This window comes from Triticum dicoccoides, chromosome 4B, assembly GCF_002162155.2.
Source record: "Triticum dicoccoides isolate Atlit2015 ecotype Zavitan chromosome 4B, WEW_v2.0, whole genome shotgun sequence".
Lineage (NCBI taxonomy): Eukaryota > Viridiplantae > Streptophyta > Magnoliopsida > Poales > Poaceae > Triticum > Triticum dicoccoides.
This window is the reverse complement of record NC_041387.1, coordinates 87,257,161-87,274,307: the sequence shown is the minus strand read 5'-3', so window position 1 is coordinate 87,274,307 and position 17,147 is coordinate 87,257,161. Positions and strand designations below refer to the sequence as shown.

The 17,147-nt window shown below is 46.2% G+C and overlaps 1 protein-coding gene across 1 annotated transcript; it reads left to right on the top strand.

Moving 5' to 3' along the window:
• The first annotated feature begins 11,950 nt into the window (after positions 1 to 11,950).
• Positions 11,951 to 16,575, top strand: LOC119295186 (ankyrin repeat protein SKIP35-like). Its single transcript, XM_037573541.1, has 6 exons — positions 11,951 to 12,267; positions 12,406 to 12,484; positions 12,575 to 12,630; positions 12,721 to 13,328; positions 13,559 to 13,991; positions 15,416 to 16,575. Exons 3-6 carry the CDS (start codon positions 12,601 to 12,603, stop codon positions 16,208 to 16,210), a joined length of 1,866 nt encoding a protein of 621 aa, XP_037429438.1. The 5' UTR covers positions 11,951 to 12,267; positions 12,406 to 12,484; positions 12,575 to 12,600; the 3' UTR covers positions 16,211 to 16,575.
• Positions 16,576 to 17,147: the final 572 nt, after the last annotated feature.

Genomic DNA, 17,147 nt, shown 5'->3' with positions numbered 1-17,147 from the left:
ATAGCCACTATCGACGACTTGACCGACATGCTTGATTTCGACTCTGAAGACATCGACGGTATGGATGATGATGCCGGAGAAGAACAGGAACCACCGCCCACAGGGCGCTGGGCAGCCATCTCCTCATACGACATATACATGGTGGATACACCCAAAGAAGACAATGGCGATGACAAAAATGATCCAGTTGAGGATAAACCTCCTAAGAAGGAGCCGAAGCGCCAACATCAGCAGCGCCACTCTAAACCATGCCATGGCAAAAACAGCGATACCGGCACAAGAGAAAATAACACTCTGGACAACGCCGAAGACAATGAAGACCCCACAGATCCAGCAATGGAGCAGGATGAGCAAGGAGACGGCAAACACAGTCCGGGGCCGCTGTCCGATCACGGCGATGCCGAAGATACCAATTATCAACCTATCTCCAAAGAGGAGATCAGTCTGGGTGACGATACATTTATCGTCCCGGAAAAACCCTTGGAACAAGAGCGCCTCCACCAGAGACTTATTGCCACCGCAAGGAGCTTGAAGAAGCAGAAACAACGGCTTAAAGCCGCATAAGATACGCTCAATGATAGATGGAACAAAGTGCTCGACACTGAGGAAAAATACAGCGGTAATTGCCAAACAAAGAGCTATCCTAAACGTAAACTACTGCCCAAATTTGACGACGAGGCTATTGCGCCCATACCGCCAAAAAACAATACGGCCGACAAACCAGACCGACCACCTCGTGGTCAAGACAAAGCGGCCAACAACGCCGTACACAAACCCGCACCCCCGCCCCGCAAAGGAAGGGAGGTTGCGACCTAGGACCAGAAACACGACCTACGTGAAGACCTGGACAAAAAGGCTGGCAGAACCAGGTCCATCTATGGATCCAGGGAATGTGCTCCTACACAGGATCATGGCTATCAAACCAAATATGCCGGTCACTCACCAGTTTGGAACCAACACCGAACATTACAACCGTCGGACCCATGCCACGACACAGCCAAATACAGGGGTGCCGCACACCCCCTGTGCTTCATCAATGAGGTGCTAGATCACGAAATTCCTGAAGGGTTTAAACCCGTAAATATCGAGGCATACGACGGAACGACAGACCCTACGGTCTGGATAGAAGACTTTATGCTTCACATCCACATGGCTCGCAGAGATGATCTCCACGCCATCAAATACTTACCCCTCAAGCTAAAAGGACCAGCTCAGCACTGGCTGAAAAGCCTCCCCGAAAATTCCATTGGAAGCTGGGAAGAACTTGAGGACGCTTTCCAGGCCAATTTTCAAGGGATCTATGTCCGACCTCCAGATGCAGACGATCTAAGCCTCATAACCCAACAACCCGGAAAGTCGGCCCGTAAGCTTTGGAACCGGTTTCTTACTAAGAAGAACCAAATTGTCGACTGTCTGGACGCCGAAGCCTTAGCGGCTTTCAAACACAGTGTCCGGGATGAATGGCTAGCCAGACACCTCGGCCAGGAAAAGCCAAGGACAATGGCAGCCCTAACTACACTCATGACCCGCTTTTGCGCGGGTAAGGACAACTGGTTGGCTCGTAGTAGCACCAGTGATCCTGGCACATCCGAGGTCAGGGATGGCAATGGAAAGCCATGGCGCAATAAAAATAAACGTCGAAACAATGAAGAAAGCCCAGACAATACAGCGGTAAATGCTAGATTCAAGGGCTCTAGACCCGGTCAACGGAAAAAGACATTTAAAGGCAACATAGATGGTCCATCCAGCCTAGATAAAATTCTAGACAGGCCCTGCCAGATTCACGGCACCCCTGATAAACCAGCTAATCATACCAACAGAGAATGTTGAGTCTTCAAGCAGGCCGACAAGCTCAACGCAGAAAACAAAGGGAAGGGTCCGCAAAGTGAAGACGAGGACGAATCTCGCCAGCCAAACACGAGGGACAGAAGAAATTTCCACCGGAGATCAAAACAGTGAACATGATTTATGTCACTCATATCCCAAAGAAGGAGCACAAATGCGCACTCCGAGATGTATATGCTGTCGAGCCAGTCGCCCCCAAATTTAACCCATGGTCGGCCTGTCCGATCACCTTTGATCGCAGGGATCATTCGACTAGTATCCATCACGGGGGTTCGGCTGCCTTAGTGCTCGACCCAATAATCGATGGATACCACCTCACCCGAGTCCTCATGGACGGTGGCAGTAGTCTCAATCTGATATATCAGGACACTGTCCGTAGATGGGGATAGACCCGTCAAGAATCAAGCCAAGTAGCACTACCTTTAAAGGAGTTATATCGGGCGTAGAAGCCCGCTGCACGGACTCTCTAACATTGGATGTTGTATTCGGCTCTCCCGATAACTTTCAAAGCGAAGAGCTAGTCTTCGACATTGCTCCGTTCCGAAGTGGCTATCATGCACTACTCGGAAGAACGGCCTTCGCCCGTTTTAATGCAGTCCCGCACTACACTTATCTCAAACTCAAGATGCCTGGACCACGTGGCGTCATCACGGTCAGCGGAAATATGGAGAGCTCTCTTCATATAGAAGAATACGCGGCAGCTCTAGTAGCTGAAGCACGAAGCGGCCTATTCAAGCCGAGCATCTCATTGGTCTTCAAGACCGCGGACACAGCTAAACGTGTTCGCCGCACACCTCAGTGCGATAGCTCAGATAAACCTGAGCTTGTTTAGCAGCCATGCCCCCATCGACCGCCCCATAAGGAGACATCACATGTGCCACATATACATAAATATACACTCAAAATTCCCGGGTGGCGCCGGGGGCACACTGCATGCAAAAGGTCCATAGTTCGGCTCGACCCTATTCGGACTCAAGAAGCTATATTTCATGGTTCATTAAAACAAACCAACTTTACTCACGGCCACACCAGATTCTTTTACCTGGTTTTTTCTTTTTTTTACAGATGGCCATCATGATATACCCTTCAAGGACACTTCACAACAGAGACAAAGGCGCAGACGTGCAGCAGGGCCCCGTTCTAAGGTTTCTTTTTAGATTAAGGTGTAAACCTTTTTTACTATTATCTCTTGTTGTTTCACACTTTCCTGGCATGTAAAATGTCCAAGAAAGATATCAGCATTATCTGTGAACTTACGGTTCGCCGTACTAAAATGGATGTTATAGAAGCATCCCGTATTGTGTTTCGAGATTTATGCTCTCACCACAGGCGCTCGTTCCTCATGCCGGATTGCCACACGTGCCTTGAATCTAGGGTTCATTACCAGGGGCTGTATTCAGCCCGGTATATGTTGAAAAGTCTGAATACCTTTGGGAGTGTTCGGCGTCGCGAGTTTGGCCTTATATGCATCAGCTCTGAATCATGTCTTTGGTCAATAGTTGGGTTTGCCCGACTCCTGTGCTTGCTACCTTACGTTCCGCTCTATCGGCTAAGGTGGTAAAGGGAGAACTACTGCGATTGTGCCCTGGTTCATCCGGATGAGCACCTCAGTAGAGAAAGCTGAAAAGTGACTGTCATGATAAGGCGGGAGCTGGTCAATCACTCGATGACTCAGCGGAATCTTCGTAATTCCTCCGCATTAACGAAGGACCGTCTTCCCGGGCACGTATGTAAATGCACCGTATTCGGATAACCGCGGGCATACCACGGGCTATATAGTAGCCCCACCGTCAAACTCCTATGGCTAAGTGAAAGTGTTAAAGATCTACATTCCGATTGCCTAGTTCGCCGCACTAACACCTCCTTAACGGGCCAAGATGTTGGGTCAATTGTGATCTAGTGTTTTTCCGAACACCCCCGCGTTATATGCGAGGGGGCTGAAGCCGACGACTGCAACCTTTCAGATTGTATATATAAGTATAAGACATAGCCTTAAATATACCATAATATCGTCATTACAGTCTGGATACATTTTACTCGAACATAATATCTTTCGAGCATTGACCCTCTATCAAGCGAGCACCCTCTAAGACTTCTTCAAAATGATGCTCAGGCGTGTCCTGGCCCTCGGGTGGACCCCTTGTTGCAACATCGCCGGCCTTCATCTTTGCCTAGTACGTCTTGACGCGGGCGAGTGCCATCTGCGCACCTTCTATGCACATTGGCCGCTTGACAGCGTCGATATGCGACACCGCATGAACAAGTCATTGCACCAGATCAAAATAACTATTCGGACTTGGTTCCCCAGGCCACAACAGGTCCACGACAGGCTTCATGGCAAGTCCGGATATCCTGTGGAGCTCGGCCCATTTGGCCATCTGTTCGTTTAGCAGCAGCGGACGCTTTGGCATGCTAAACTGTGACCAGAAAAGTTTTTCTGCTTCATGGCCTTCTTGGGCTTGGAAAAACCGCGTTGCACCAGAAGCACTCTTCGACAAAGTCCAAATATGCGTCCGGAGAACTCCACATTCGATCAAGCAGGGCATACTTCGGATCGCCGAACTTAGTTCACAACAGGAAGGGCTTCCCAGCCGCGATCTTCCCAGCTTGTCGGATCTCCTCCCGAGCCGCTCTAGACTCGGACCGGGCCTCTTTCGCCGCTTGTAAGACCTTCTCAAGGTCAGCCGTTTTTACTTGGCTCTCTTTCTCGAGAAGTTCATATCGGCTAGCGGCATCCTTTAGCTCAAGCGCCATGTTGGATATTTTCTCCTCGCTTTAGCGACGAGCAGCCTGTTCGGCTTTTAATTCACCAGCTGCCTTTTCGGCAGCCGCATTACTCATCCTAGCTTGCTCCTTGGCTCGGGCAAGCTCAGCCTGAAGGGTCTCCATGGCGGCAGCACCATCTGCAGTTAAGCATATTACAATTTTCAGCATCATGCTCCTATTTATACTTTCTGACCGCCCAAAAGACATACCTTGCACCTCGTCGAGCCGCTTGTTCACGAGTGTGATGTCATCATCTGCCACATCAAGTTGCTGCTTCAGTTCGGCAACCTCTGTAGCCTGGGCAGTCGCCAGGGCTGAAGCAGCCTGTGTGTCAATTGGTAAAATTATTTCCTGAGCTTATATATCTTTTTTGATCCTCTGATTGCCTCTGTTTGGATGGCAACCAGAGTCTCAGGGGCTACTATCTATACACAGCGCGCTTTGCGGTTACAACACAATTAAAAATGTTACATTACGTACCTTGAAGCCTCTTAGCAGGCTCATAAAAGGTTCATTCAATCCGCTTTTCACGGACGTAACTCTCTCAATCACCATACCCATCAAGGTACGATGTTTCTCTGAGATAGGCACTTGCCGCAGAAGGCCCGTCAATATATCCGGTTGTATATCGGATAGTCTAGAGTTTTTATTGTTGGTCTCTCTAGGAGCCGAACACCCCGGACCCTGGGCGGCCGTAGTGTCACCTTCTGGCCTAGTCCTCCTTTGCGGATCGGGAGAGATCCTCTGGGATGACACATCGGGGTCATCCTCCCTATGGGGCGGGGAAGTATGAGGAGGCATTTCGCTCTCCATCATCTCCGGAAGAAGATCCCCCGAGGACAAAGATTGTTGAGGGAGGCTACAGGCCGACCTGCAAAACATGCGTTACAAATATTACCCTCACAACTAGGAAAAGAACGGGGTATGCTTATATACACCTTTGTTCACTTATGATTCAGCTAGAGGCCGGACCCCACGTGGGCACTGCGTGGCAACATTGCCTCCCGAATCGGGGCCCCATGACAGGGATTTCTTCCCTCGCTTGAAAGCCTCTACTTTCAAGAATTCGGGGGCGGCCCTTTTCTTCCCGTGGGGGGAGGGGATGTCAAATTTTCCTTCACATTCATCCTCCAACACGGGAGTTCCAGTTTCCCCGGATGCGGTGTGTGACGCACCTCCGGTATGGAGGCCACTCTGGACCTTCCCACTCCTCTCCTTGTCTTCCCTCAATGGCACTTGATAAGGTGCCTGAGCTAGCATCCTAGTTAACACCGGATCCACTGAGTCTTCGGGAAGAGAGGCCGAACACCTGATCCTCTCCGCCTTCTTTATCCAGCCCTGGCCGAGTATGGGTTTCTCAGAATATTGTTATGGGAAACTTAACTAAAATATGTTCGGGAGCTGAGTGCTTACCGGGGTATCCGGGTGGTTGCAGTCGAGGCCTGCATCCTCTATGGTGTCCGGACACTTTTTTCGTGATCCGAAGAATAATTTATACATCCCTTCGAGCGTCGTGCCGAAGAAGTGTTGAATGGTTCGCGGCCTTCCGGATTAAACTCCCACATGCGGAGAGGTCATCGCTGGCATGGCAGGACCCGACGGACTAACATTACTTGGATTACCTTGATGAGACCAATGTCCTTCTCAATGAGGTCCCGAATGCGGCTTTGCAGTATCTGCACTTCATTAAGCAATCCCCAGTCCAGCCCCTTGTTGATCCACGATGCAAGCTGTGGCGGAGGGCCGGATCGAAAGGCGGGTGTAGCGGCCCACTTTTTACCAGGGGGTTCCGTGATATAAAACCACTCCCGTTGCCATAGGTCAGAAGTTTAGGTGGAGGAACCCTTTGGCCAAGAAATATCGGCAAATTTGCTTACTATAGCACCTCCGCACTTCGCGTGTCTCCCATCAACTATCTTCGGCTTCACATTGAAGGTCTAGAGCCACAAGCCGAAGTGTGGGAAACACGGAGGAAGGCCTCACACACGATAATGAACGACGAGATGTGAAGGAAGGAGTCAAGAGCTAGATCATGGAAATCTAGTCCGTAGTAAAACATGAGCCCTCGAACGAAGGGATGAATAGCAAAACCTAGCCCTCGGAGGAAGTGAGAAATAAATACAACCCTCTCATTGGGTCTAGGAGTAGGGATAACCTGCCCTTGAGCAGGAAGCCTGTGAAGGATTTTCACGGTCAAATACCTCGCCTCCCTGAGCTTCGTGATATCCTCCTCTGTGACAGAAGAGGCCGCCCACCGGCCTTGAAAGTTGGATCCGGACATGGCCTGAGGTTCAAAGCGACTGGATTAAACCTTGGGTGTTGGAACTTGAGGTGGGAGGAAGAGAGGATTAGCGTGGGAGGAAAGAGACAGGTCTTGGCCTCCTTATAAAGACGACGAATATCAAACGTCCCCTACGTGGCCTTAAAACATGCCTATTCCCAAGGAATCATACCAACGGGACGGTTGAGTTACCCATGCCCGTGTTGATGAGAATTCCGAAATAGGGGGACACGATCTCTGCTTCGACAAGACATGCCAATAAAACCGCCTCGCGAAGCGTGGAGTAGCAGGCTGGAAAAACGATTGGAAATAATGGTCGGACGATGACGTAATGTTGTGTTGCAAAAATTGTCAGCGGATTGGACTCGTGAAAATACTATACTCTCTATGGTTGTGTGTGGTATTTGTTTTGCAGAGCCGGACACGATTCTTGTGTTCAAAATCTACTTTGAAGTATTCGGAGAAGGAACCCGCCTTGCAATGCCGAAGACAATCTGCATGCCAGACTCATCGTCATTGAGGCCCGTTTCAGGGGCTACTGAGGGAGTCCTGGATTAAGGGGTCCTCGGACAGCCGGACTATATGCATGGGCCGGATTGTTGGGCTATGAAGATACAAGATAAAGACTTTATCCCGTGTCCGGATGGGACTCTACTTTGCGTGAAAGGCAAGCTTGGCGATTCGGATATGAAGATTCCTTTCCCTGTAACCGACTCTGTGTAACCCTAGCCCCCTCCGGTGTCTATATAAACCGGAGGGTTTAGTCCGTAGGACAGGCAACAATCATAATTATAGGCTAGCTTCTAGGGTTTAGCCATTACGATCTCGTGGTAGTCAACTCTTGTAATACTCATATTCATCAAAATCAATCAAGCAGGAAGTAGGGTATTACCCGAAAGTACCATTCTACACCCAGGAGCAAATGCTTCTGGTGTGAACAGTAAAATCAAAAAAAAGAAAGAAAAAAAATCAAAAAATTCTGAATTTTTTTGTGACATACTTTCACAAGTGTTTCTTGTGCATGAAAATTTTCATCACGAAATCACATTCGTGGAAGTCGTGCCGAAAAAAACAAAACCAGAGCTCCAAAATGTATAAGTATGCCACAAAAAAATTCAGAATTTTTTGACATTTTTTTGGATTTTTTTATTTTACTGTTCACACCAGGAGCATTTGCTCCTGGGTGTAGAAACTCCACGTCCGGTATTACCTCCATAGAGAGGGCCCGAACCTAGGTAAACATTGTGTCCCCCGCCTTCTGTTACCATTAGCCTTATAAGTACAGTTCAGAACCCCCCTACCCGAGATCCGTCGGTTTTGACACAGACAACGGCGGCGTGCCTTTGACTCGCTTCAGTGCTTGTAGTCGTCGCTAGACGGTCTACAAATTTGGATGTAATTTTTATTATTTCTGATGTTCATTGTACTGCCATGATTGAAGATGAAAATAGATCGAAAGTTTTCTAAAAGAAAATGCCTCAACTTAGGTGGTCCTACATGATTCTCCTTCGTGAGTGACGCTTAATACTGCCTTGGCGTCAAGCAGTGTTGGCTCCACCGCGCGCACATACACAGGGAGTGAATCAGCGGGGTGCAGTCTCCCTGCGTACGTGTAAGCATAAGCATCTACAATAAATAGTGGGAGTATGAAAACCAAATAAGATTTGGCCGTAGCAAGTGCATAATTTGCACCTGTGACGCAGACCAAAAGCTGGAATTCTCTGCGGCGCCCGTGTGCAGCTGCCCCCCGCACTGCATTGCGCTCCCTCCTCGTATATGTTGTGGCCCGGTTCTTGTGTTGCCCAACTTGCTGCTGCATGCCGTCACAAAATTCAAGCATTTCCCACTTTTTTTTTGAACCAGGCAAGTGGCCTAAAGGCAACCAACTTGTTTCGCCATGATTTTGAAGTAACTTTTAATCCTTTTTTTTTTGCAAGAAACCTGCTGATATATTCATCTTTAATCATCATATTATAGTGATCTAAATGATCTTATATTTCTTTATAGAGGGATTACGATCTAATAAGAGGCAACACAAATTCACAATGTCCATTGCTATCGCACAATTAGGCTTATTTGCTCTCTCTAAAACATAGCTTTAGAGAGTTTTAGCTAACAAAATTTTAGATGAGCTTTAGGATTGGAGAGCCGCACGGAATGGAGTAGGAGGTTTACAACATTTCGTGAGAGAGTAGCTTAGTTAGTTCCTTGGAGTAGGTGCACCGACGATGATGTTTGCATCTCGTTAGGTTTCTTGTAATAAAAAATCCCTTCTATAAAAATATGGTACAAAATTTGCATACTCTTGACAAAAAATAGCTTTAGCCAGTCTAAACCATTTACAACAGAGCCATCTGTACCAAATTTAATAATAGAAGAACCAAAGAAAAAAAGAACAACACAAAACTTTAATAAATAGTATACCCTCCGTTTCTAAATATTCAGAAACATAGGTAATACACGAGAAGAAAAACTATACATTCCAATCAAGCGAAGAAAAAAAAGGACACCCCAAAATCGAGGGAGAGCTTTTCGTGAAGCATTTTGGTAACAATGTGATCATAGATGCATCAGAGCACAAATGAGATGTCATCAAATTCATTCATGAAAATATTGACGTTGAGTCTCTTCCCAATATTCCAGATAGCTGATATCAAAGATGTTGCACAACTAGTTTACTAAAATTGTACTCATGTGTCCCAAAATATAAGACATGTATAGTACTTCCTCCGTCCCATAATATAAGAACGTTTTTTTTACACTAAGAGTACTAGTTAACAAAAATGAATGTGTTGCATGAATAAGGAACAACACTAACACCATGTAACTGGACTCAAACATACCCAATATCCCAACTGCCGCAGAAGCGGAAAAAGTACTTTTTATCATTGATGATAAATACTCCCTCTGTCTCATAATATAGGACGTTTTTTTCACACTAGCTAGTGTCAAAAAACGTCTTACATTATGGGACGGAGGGAGTACCATTTTTTAGTAAAGCATATACATATTAATCTTTCTTGAAGGGCCTGTACGCTTGTAATGGATACTATTGGTTACATTTTTGCAAGGGCACTATAATTATTCATTAATCCATCTGAGTAAAAACTTGCTATACGTAGCTTCTTTTTAGAATCACAATACATGTAGAAGCTGATATTTGCACATATACACTCACCCCAGAGCACCTATGAGAGAGTGAGTCGGCGGGTCTTTTGAGATTGACGAAGTCACCATATACGCATCGCTATCGACGAGAACGTCACCTCCACTAATCTAGTTCCGTATTTGTAGCAACAATCTATGGTTTGGTTTCCTAGTAGCAAAAGAAAGATTAAAAATCAAATCATGGGTAGTAGTACAAAAGTAAAAATATGAATTCCACTTGTACAACGGGCTAGACATTTGTCACCATGATACTCTATATGTTTTTACCCGTGAAAAGATACTCTATGTTTTATACGCCTAACTAGTTATTCTTATACGGGGTAGAAAATAATTTTCCGCCCTACAAAAATACTTAAACATGCTCTGAACAAACATAGGCGGGGCCATATTGTGGTTGGCCATAGACGATGATGCTCTGAAAGAGGCATTGTAATTATTGGAGTGGGCTCCAAAGGTACCTAATGAAAACGGTGGGTCCCAGGTTGAGAGGGACGTGTGTTTGGTGGTGGCCTCTGATGGAAGACGACTCTCACTTTCGTGAGCTGATGAGAGTGAAATAAAGCATGAAAACGTCTCCTCCCAAGTACTACTAGTGTGTATTATTTATATATTTTCCACCATATATTCTAACCCATCACCTTAATTGCCAAAGGAGACCAAGCACAAATTGATGGAAGGAAACATCATATCACATGATTACCACTTCATTTTTATGCCATATTTAAGGTGGATCAGAAGATAAATACTTTATGGGATTCGTATAATTTACCCATAATATTAAAGTGTGCATGAGAAACAATGGTTGAAGTTAAGAGTGTGGTGGCACCTCAAGCACACAAAGGGATCAAACTCCAAGTTTGACGCTTTAGTGTCTCATTATGTGGATTATACTTTCAATAGAAGGTGACTTTCGTTAATTTTCAAGATCCCAAACTCAACTCCGGACTTCTGTAGGGTTGTGTGTATGATGGTGTGAGTGTGTGCGTGTACGTTATAATTCGTGTTCTAAATAAAAATCAAAGTGTGCACATGTAGATTTGTTAGATGGGTCGTTGATATTATATGCAAATTATATAAATATATAAATGTGACCTTTATTTCTTTTTGCTTGTGATAACAAAAATAATAATTAGCTATCATGTTTTAATTCTCAGAACACTAGGTACACATACACACATGCTTTCTTAGGTGCTTATAGGGCATGCATGCTTTCGTAGGTGTGAGTGTATGTGCATGTCTGTGAACATCTATGTTTATACTGTGCTAAAAAGGATTTTGCTCCTAGTTTTTCTTTCAAGATATTTTACTCCTAGCTAGCACAACAAGTTATGCACTTATATAAAGAAAGGTATAACGACATAATTTTATAGGTACATACATAAATTTGCAGATACGCAAATAAGGGTGTAAATGCGAATTTCTCCTCTCATTTATTTGAACAAAAATCGAACCCGAACATACGATCTGCGCAAATAACTATCAATCCGACAGCTACCCCCTCATTATCATCTCTGAAAAATGGCTCAAACCAATTAGGTGGTCGAAGCGAGAAATTGCGATTCATCATCACAACAAACATGCCTTTCAACACAAAAACCATCCGCAACGAGCTCAAAACCTTTGGCCAAGCTTTGTGTAAAATGTGTAAAAAAGGGTCACATGTCAGTGGACGGGGGGTGAAACAGCAAAATTACCCCGTGCGTAGCAACAAATTTTGTACTGCCAGCAGTGGCTTTGTTCCCCTCTAATAAAACCATGTTTCAATAATGCGTAAAGTGGCACCACCCCCGCTTTTCAGTTGGGGTTTTCCCTTTTTAAAAGATTTAAATAGCCGAGAAACGCAGCGGAGGCGAATCCAGCACCCCTAAAAAAAGTTGCTAGAGAGAGAGAGAGAGGCGAGGCGAGGCGAGGAGAGAGAGAAAGAGAGAGAGAGAGAGAGAGGGAGAGAGGCGAGCGTATTTCTTCTTCCCCCTCTCAGAGGAGGAGGAGGGCTCCGTAGTCGCAGGGGCTTCTCGCGAGCGAGGCTCCTCCCCCCCGCCTCGTTCATCAGCAGCTCGTCACCACCTCCGGCCGCATACTATTATTACCACCATCACCCCCGCAAATCCTCGTTCCCTCCCCGTTCGTCCTCCGGCTGATTGATTGATTACCCGCCCTAAGAACCGAAAATCAAAAATAAAGATCTCCGCTTTGGCCGTCGATCTCCGGTGAGGACCCGCGCCGCCTGCTCTCGATTTGTTTTTTTCGTTCTCTTGCTTTCCGAGGCGTTCGCTCGCCGGGGATCCGATGCCCGGCGCCAGCCGCGCCTCCTTTCGCTCACCCGATTCCGATTTGTGTTCCTGTAGGTGGTTGATTCTGTGAGCGTCCGCTGCTGCTTCGTCCAATCCGTTCGGCCGACTCCTCTCTTCGGTTTCCTTTCTCAAGGTGAGTTGGATTCGCTCTGTTGGCCTCAGCTGTTTCTTCTTTTTCCCCTCGATTCGTCTGCGTAATTGCGCGCCTGTTTCCATTTTGCAGGTTGGATCGAGGGCATTAGGCAGGAGATGGACGTGGAGGGCAAGATGAATTTGGAGGTGAGAGGTCACTCTGAATCGAAATTCTCATGAATTATTCCATTTCTCTTTGAGTTCCAATTGGAAAGTGCTCTGTTGATTTGGGAGTAGATTGGATCCAAGGACATGGAGGTGGAGAGCAAGAACCTGAAGCTGGAGGACCCACTGCCTTCCTCCGCGATGGACATGGACGAGCCTGCTGTTGCTGAGAGCGGCGAGGTGGATGGCAGCAATGGCAGCTCCAAGGAGTGCCCCTTGACCCCCAGAGATTCCATGACCTCCAATGTTCCTGTGGCCAAAGAGCCGAGATCAGTCAGCACCGACTTTGGGGATGAGCTGGACCTTGAGCTTGGGAGTGGAGAGCCAGAGCCCGGCAGGCAGCAGGAGAGGAAGCTCTCAAGGCAAGACCGGCTCGAGCTCAACCGGTTGTTCCAGCATGCCGTGAGCGCTCATGATTGGGAGTGCGCCGATGGCTTGCTGGCCACAGCTGATGCACAGGGACTCAATGATGTGCTCTGCGTGGCGGTCGATGCCATTTGGTTCTTGAGCGACAAGGAGGAGCTGTATGCCATCGTCGCCTTGATCAAGAGGATTGTGTCGGCGGGTGCGAATGATTTCACACGTGCCGCGCTCCGGACGTCGTTCCTGGCATCGTGTGTGTCGGCATGCAGGGGGCGGACGACCAGCCTCGCCGATGCCGTGAGCTTCATGGGTCAAAAGTAAGTCTGTCCAAAATGGTTTATGATCGTTACAGTTTGTCTTGAATCACATGCTTTGCAATTGTATTACTTGTGTCGAATTCGATAATTCCAATTCATGGATTTGATCGTTACAGCTTGTCTTGAATCGCATGCTTTGCAATTGTATTAGTTGTGTCGAATTCGATAATTCCAATTCATCTTTACACCTTATATAGTGTACTATTGTGACGCCTTTGAATAATTCTTAGGTTGCATGAACGCCTCCAAGAATCTCATGGCGATGAGGTATTGAAGGCAGAGGCAAGTGCAAAGGTACATAAGTTCACAGAATGGGCTCTGAAGTGCATTGGATTACATGCTCGTGTGCGGGAGAGTAGGGGCAAAGGAAACCATGGCACAATCATTGAGGTTCAGCTTCAGCTATCTGCTTTCAAGACATTTCTGGATATTGCTGATAATGATCTTACCGGGAAAGATTTCACTGAGGCCTTCGATGCTGCATGCTTTCCTCTTACACTGTTCTCAAGCACCTTTGACCAAGGATGGGCAGCAGGGATCTCGGCAGCTGCTATACAAGGTCTGTTAGATTTGTTGGTAGAGGGTGGCGCAGACAATGTGAACCAATGCTTTCTTGAAGCTGCACGCTATGGAAGCACTGAACTCGTCCGCGTCTTACTTCAGGTAATGACAGATTATCGTCCTCATGTGCATCTTACTTCAGGAGATCATAAAGCATAGTGAGACAATTTAGGTTAATGACACCTGTTGAGCAGATAATGTAGGTGCACACAGTTGTGCATCTTACTTCAGGAGATCAAAAAGCAGATAATGTAGGCGCACACAGTAGTCCCATTGTATACATGTATATGGAAAGTCTGAAACATTTCTGGCTTACCTTATTTCCTCTGCTAGTAACTGGACCTTTTCTTTTGACTGGGAATTAGACCTTTCTTGTGGAACTTTGCCATCATCTTTGAATGTATTTGGCGTAAACTGCTTCAGTCTTCATGCACAATGCATTGTGAATATACATGCACCTAAACGACTGAACCTTTAAAAATTGTGTGTAGACCATATAATTATTCTCATGAATCAGTTTATAGACTGCTTATTGATGAGTGATAACGGTTTCATCCAGATCTGTAATGAAACCTACTTCATGTGGTGTTCTGTGTTCATCATGACAATTTAGGTGGAATAGCTCGTGCTTACCTGAGCCTCATAATTTTTTGTTTAACTAAGTTGAGTTAGTGCTTTGAAGAGATTAAAGTGAATATTTGAAATATTAATTGAAGATGGTGAATCTTCCCATTATATAGAAAAAATAACTAATTATATACTTTTACTTGCATGGATGATCAATCGTATTAGAATGGTGGAAGATATTACAGAGTTTGACCTGGAAAGTATGATACACTATTTAGGTAGCTAGCACAAACGGAGACATTGATTATTTTTGCAACTCATTTCTGTATTGCATCGCTATTCAGGCCAGATTAAGAAAGCTATGTAGGTTCACTATGCATAAGGCATGAGGCAAAAATGAGCAAAGCTTTGCATACTCCCTCAGTTTCCTTTCTAAGGCATATTGTTTTCCTCGTACTCTCCTTTTACTATCTCTCCCCCATTTCAATGGTGCTTACAACAAGGATAACATGGACATTTGCTCATCTTAATATATGGTCAACTTAATCCATGCCCCACCTAAAATATGAGTTGTATGTTTGGAATGAAGGTAGTAAATTTATCATTTGTTTATTTAAATTAGAGTAAATTTTATAATTGTTAGGCCATTTTTCAAATATGGCAGGTGGTGATATTAATTTAGCGGCGCTTGTGGATATCAATTAAATCATTTTCTTCCTTCCCTTCTCTATTATATGTAAGAATCCTCTAAAAATATATTTATGATTAACACTTTCCTCTAAAAGTGTATATAAAATTTTGAACGCCGTAATTAGAAGCTATATATATCTTTTTAAGAAGGTTTTCCTATTTATCTTGTGCTTTCTGACATATGAGAGAATTTTCTTTTTCTCGAGGCACAAATGTATCGTCAATCATTGGCAGCATTTAACGTATTTAATGTTTTCACTTTTGTTCAGATTGCTCAAAGGAACAGCTTGGACATTGATGTGGATCTAGCCCTTGGTTTTGCTGCCCACTACGGAAAACTCGAAACCATGGGGTGCTTAGTTGAGGAAGGTAATACTGTCGCCTTCCTTGGCCCTTTAATGCGGGCAGCTGAGCGTGGATGCTTTCAAGTTGTGGAATGGTTTGTGAACCGTGGCTGTCGGGACATGGAGCTTTGCCTGGCCCTTACTGCTGCCACCTCTAGTAGCCAGGTTGAAGTTGCTGCCTATCTCCTGCCTCTAGTCCCCCAACTTGTTCTTGCCCCACTCAGCATCGAGATTGTGAAGGCTGCTGGCGAGAGGAGCACAGGTTCCCTCCTAGGTGTGGATTTTCTTCTCCGGTCGGACTTCCTCAATGACCCAGCCGCCACATATGCTGTAGCAGACAGCATAGCAAGATGCGCTGATGAGGCTGTAGATGCGAAGCTTAGGCTGTTCATGCTCGAGCAGTGGTCAGAGGAAGCCTTCAACAAGGGATTCGCGTCTTCGCAAGAGCACTTTGTCAACATTACAAGGATAATGCAAAGGGGTGAGTCGCCGGTCGTCCTGAGACAGCTCCCGCTTCAGCTGGTGATCGCCATGGCCTACCTGCCACTGTACAGGGAGTGCGTCGGGTCAGGTGGGCGGCTTCTGCCGCAGAGGCTAAGAGGGCAGCTCGTGGAGGCTGCAGGCAGGCTGGAGGGCCGGCAAGTGGACAGGGGCACCCAGCAAAGCGAGCTGCTGGCCATCCTGGAGCACCACCTCCCGCGTTTTCTCGTTCAGACTTGAATGAAGGTCGCAACCTGCACTCAAACCGCATCGGCATCGGCACCGTCATCGTCATCGGTCATCGCAAGCAAGTAGCGAAGGGCGTCGCACCCACCATCCATCCTCATCGTACCCTGCTTGTCGACATCCGCAATGATAGCACCACCCTGAGAGGCTCGCCCCCCCCTGACTCTCCTGCAGGCGCTCTTCGGAGAGTATATAGTTTTGGTACAAGGTGTTGTGTTGTGTCGTGTGCGTGTCTTGTGCGAGGCGTCTGTTGAGTATTTACCGGAACTGCAACCGTCAGAAAAAAAATGATATAAGCGTCGTCGAGAACATGTTTCTCCAGTTTTCAGTAAACCGTACATATGGCCTTGTTTGTTGTTGTTGTCTTCCTTCCCAAACATAAAACTGAAACCAAATGAAAGATGGCTGCTCCTTCAGCTGTCAATCTCTTGATGGGTGGCTGTTCCTGTTACTGTGTGCTGCATCTGAATGTACGCACACACTGCCTGCCTGAGTTAATTTGCGGGAACCAAAATTGATGGAGCCTGAGACATGACACAGCCTCCATTCATTCATTCATTTGGATGTCTTGCAAGTTGCAGCCAACAGGTCGGGGTAGTACTGGAACGCCTTCAGACGGGGGCCCTCGCCCGGGCGTGAATGGTCTTTAGGGGTGTGTTTGGTTCACGCCCCAGCTAGCCACGCCAATTTTTTGGTATGACCAAAGCGAAGGCATGACCAAAATTTTGGCAAGCTGATGTTGTTTGGTTCAGAGCCAATGTATCCTTCAAATTTTTGGCAAAACGGGCCTTTGCTTGGTTCGTGACCAACTGGTACCATGATTATTATACTACATGAAAAACATTTAACGAGATATTAAACGCATCTATTTTTTAGAAGTGAGAAGTATGTACGGATTAAAAAACTTATATGCAAATCTATATAAAAAATA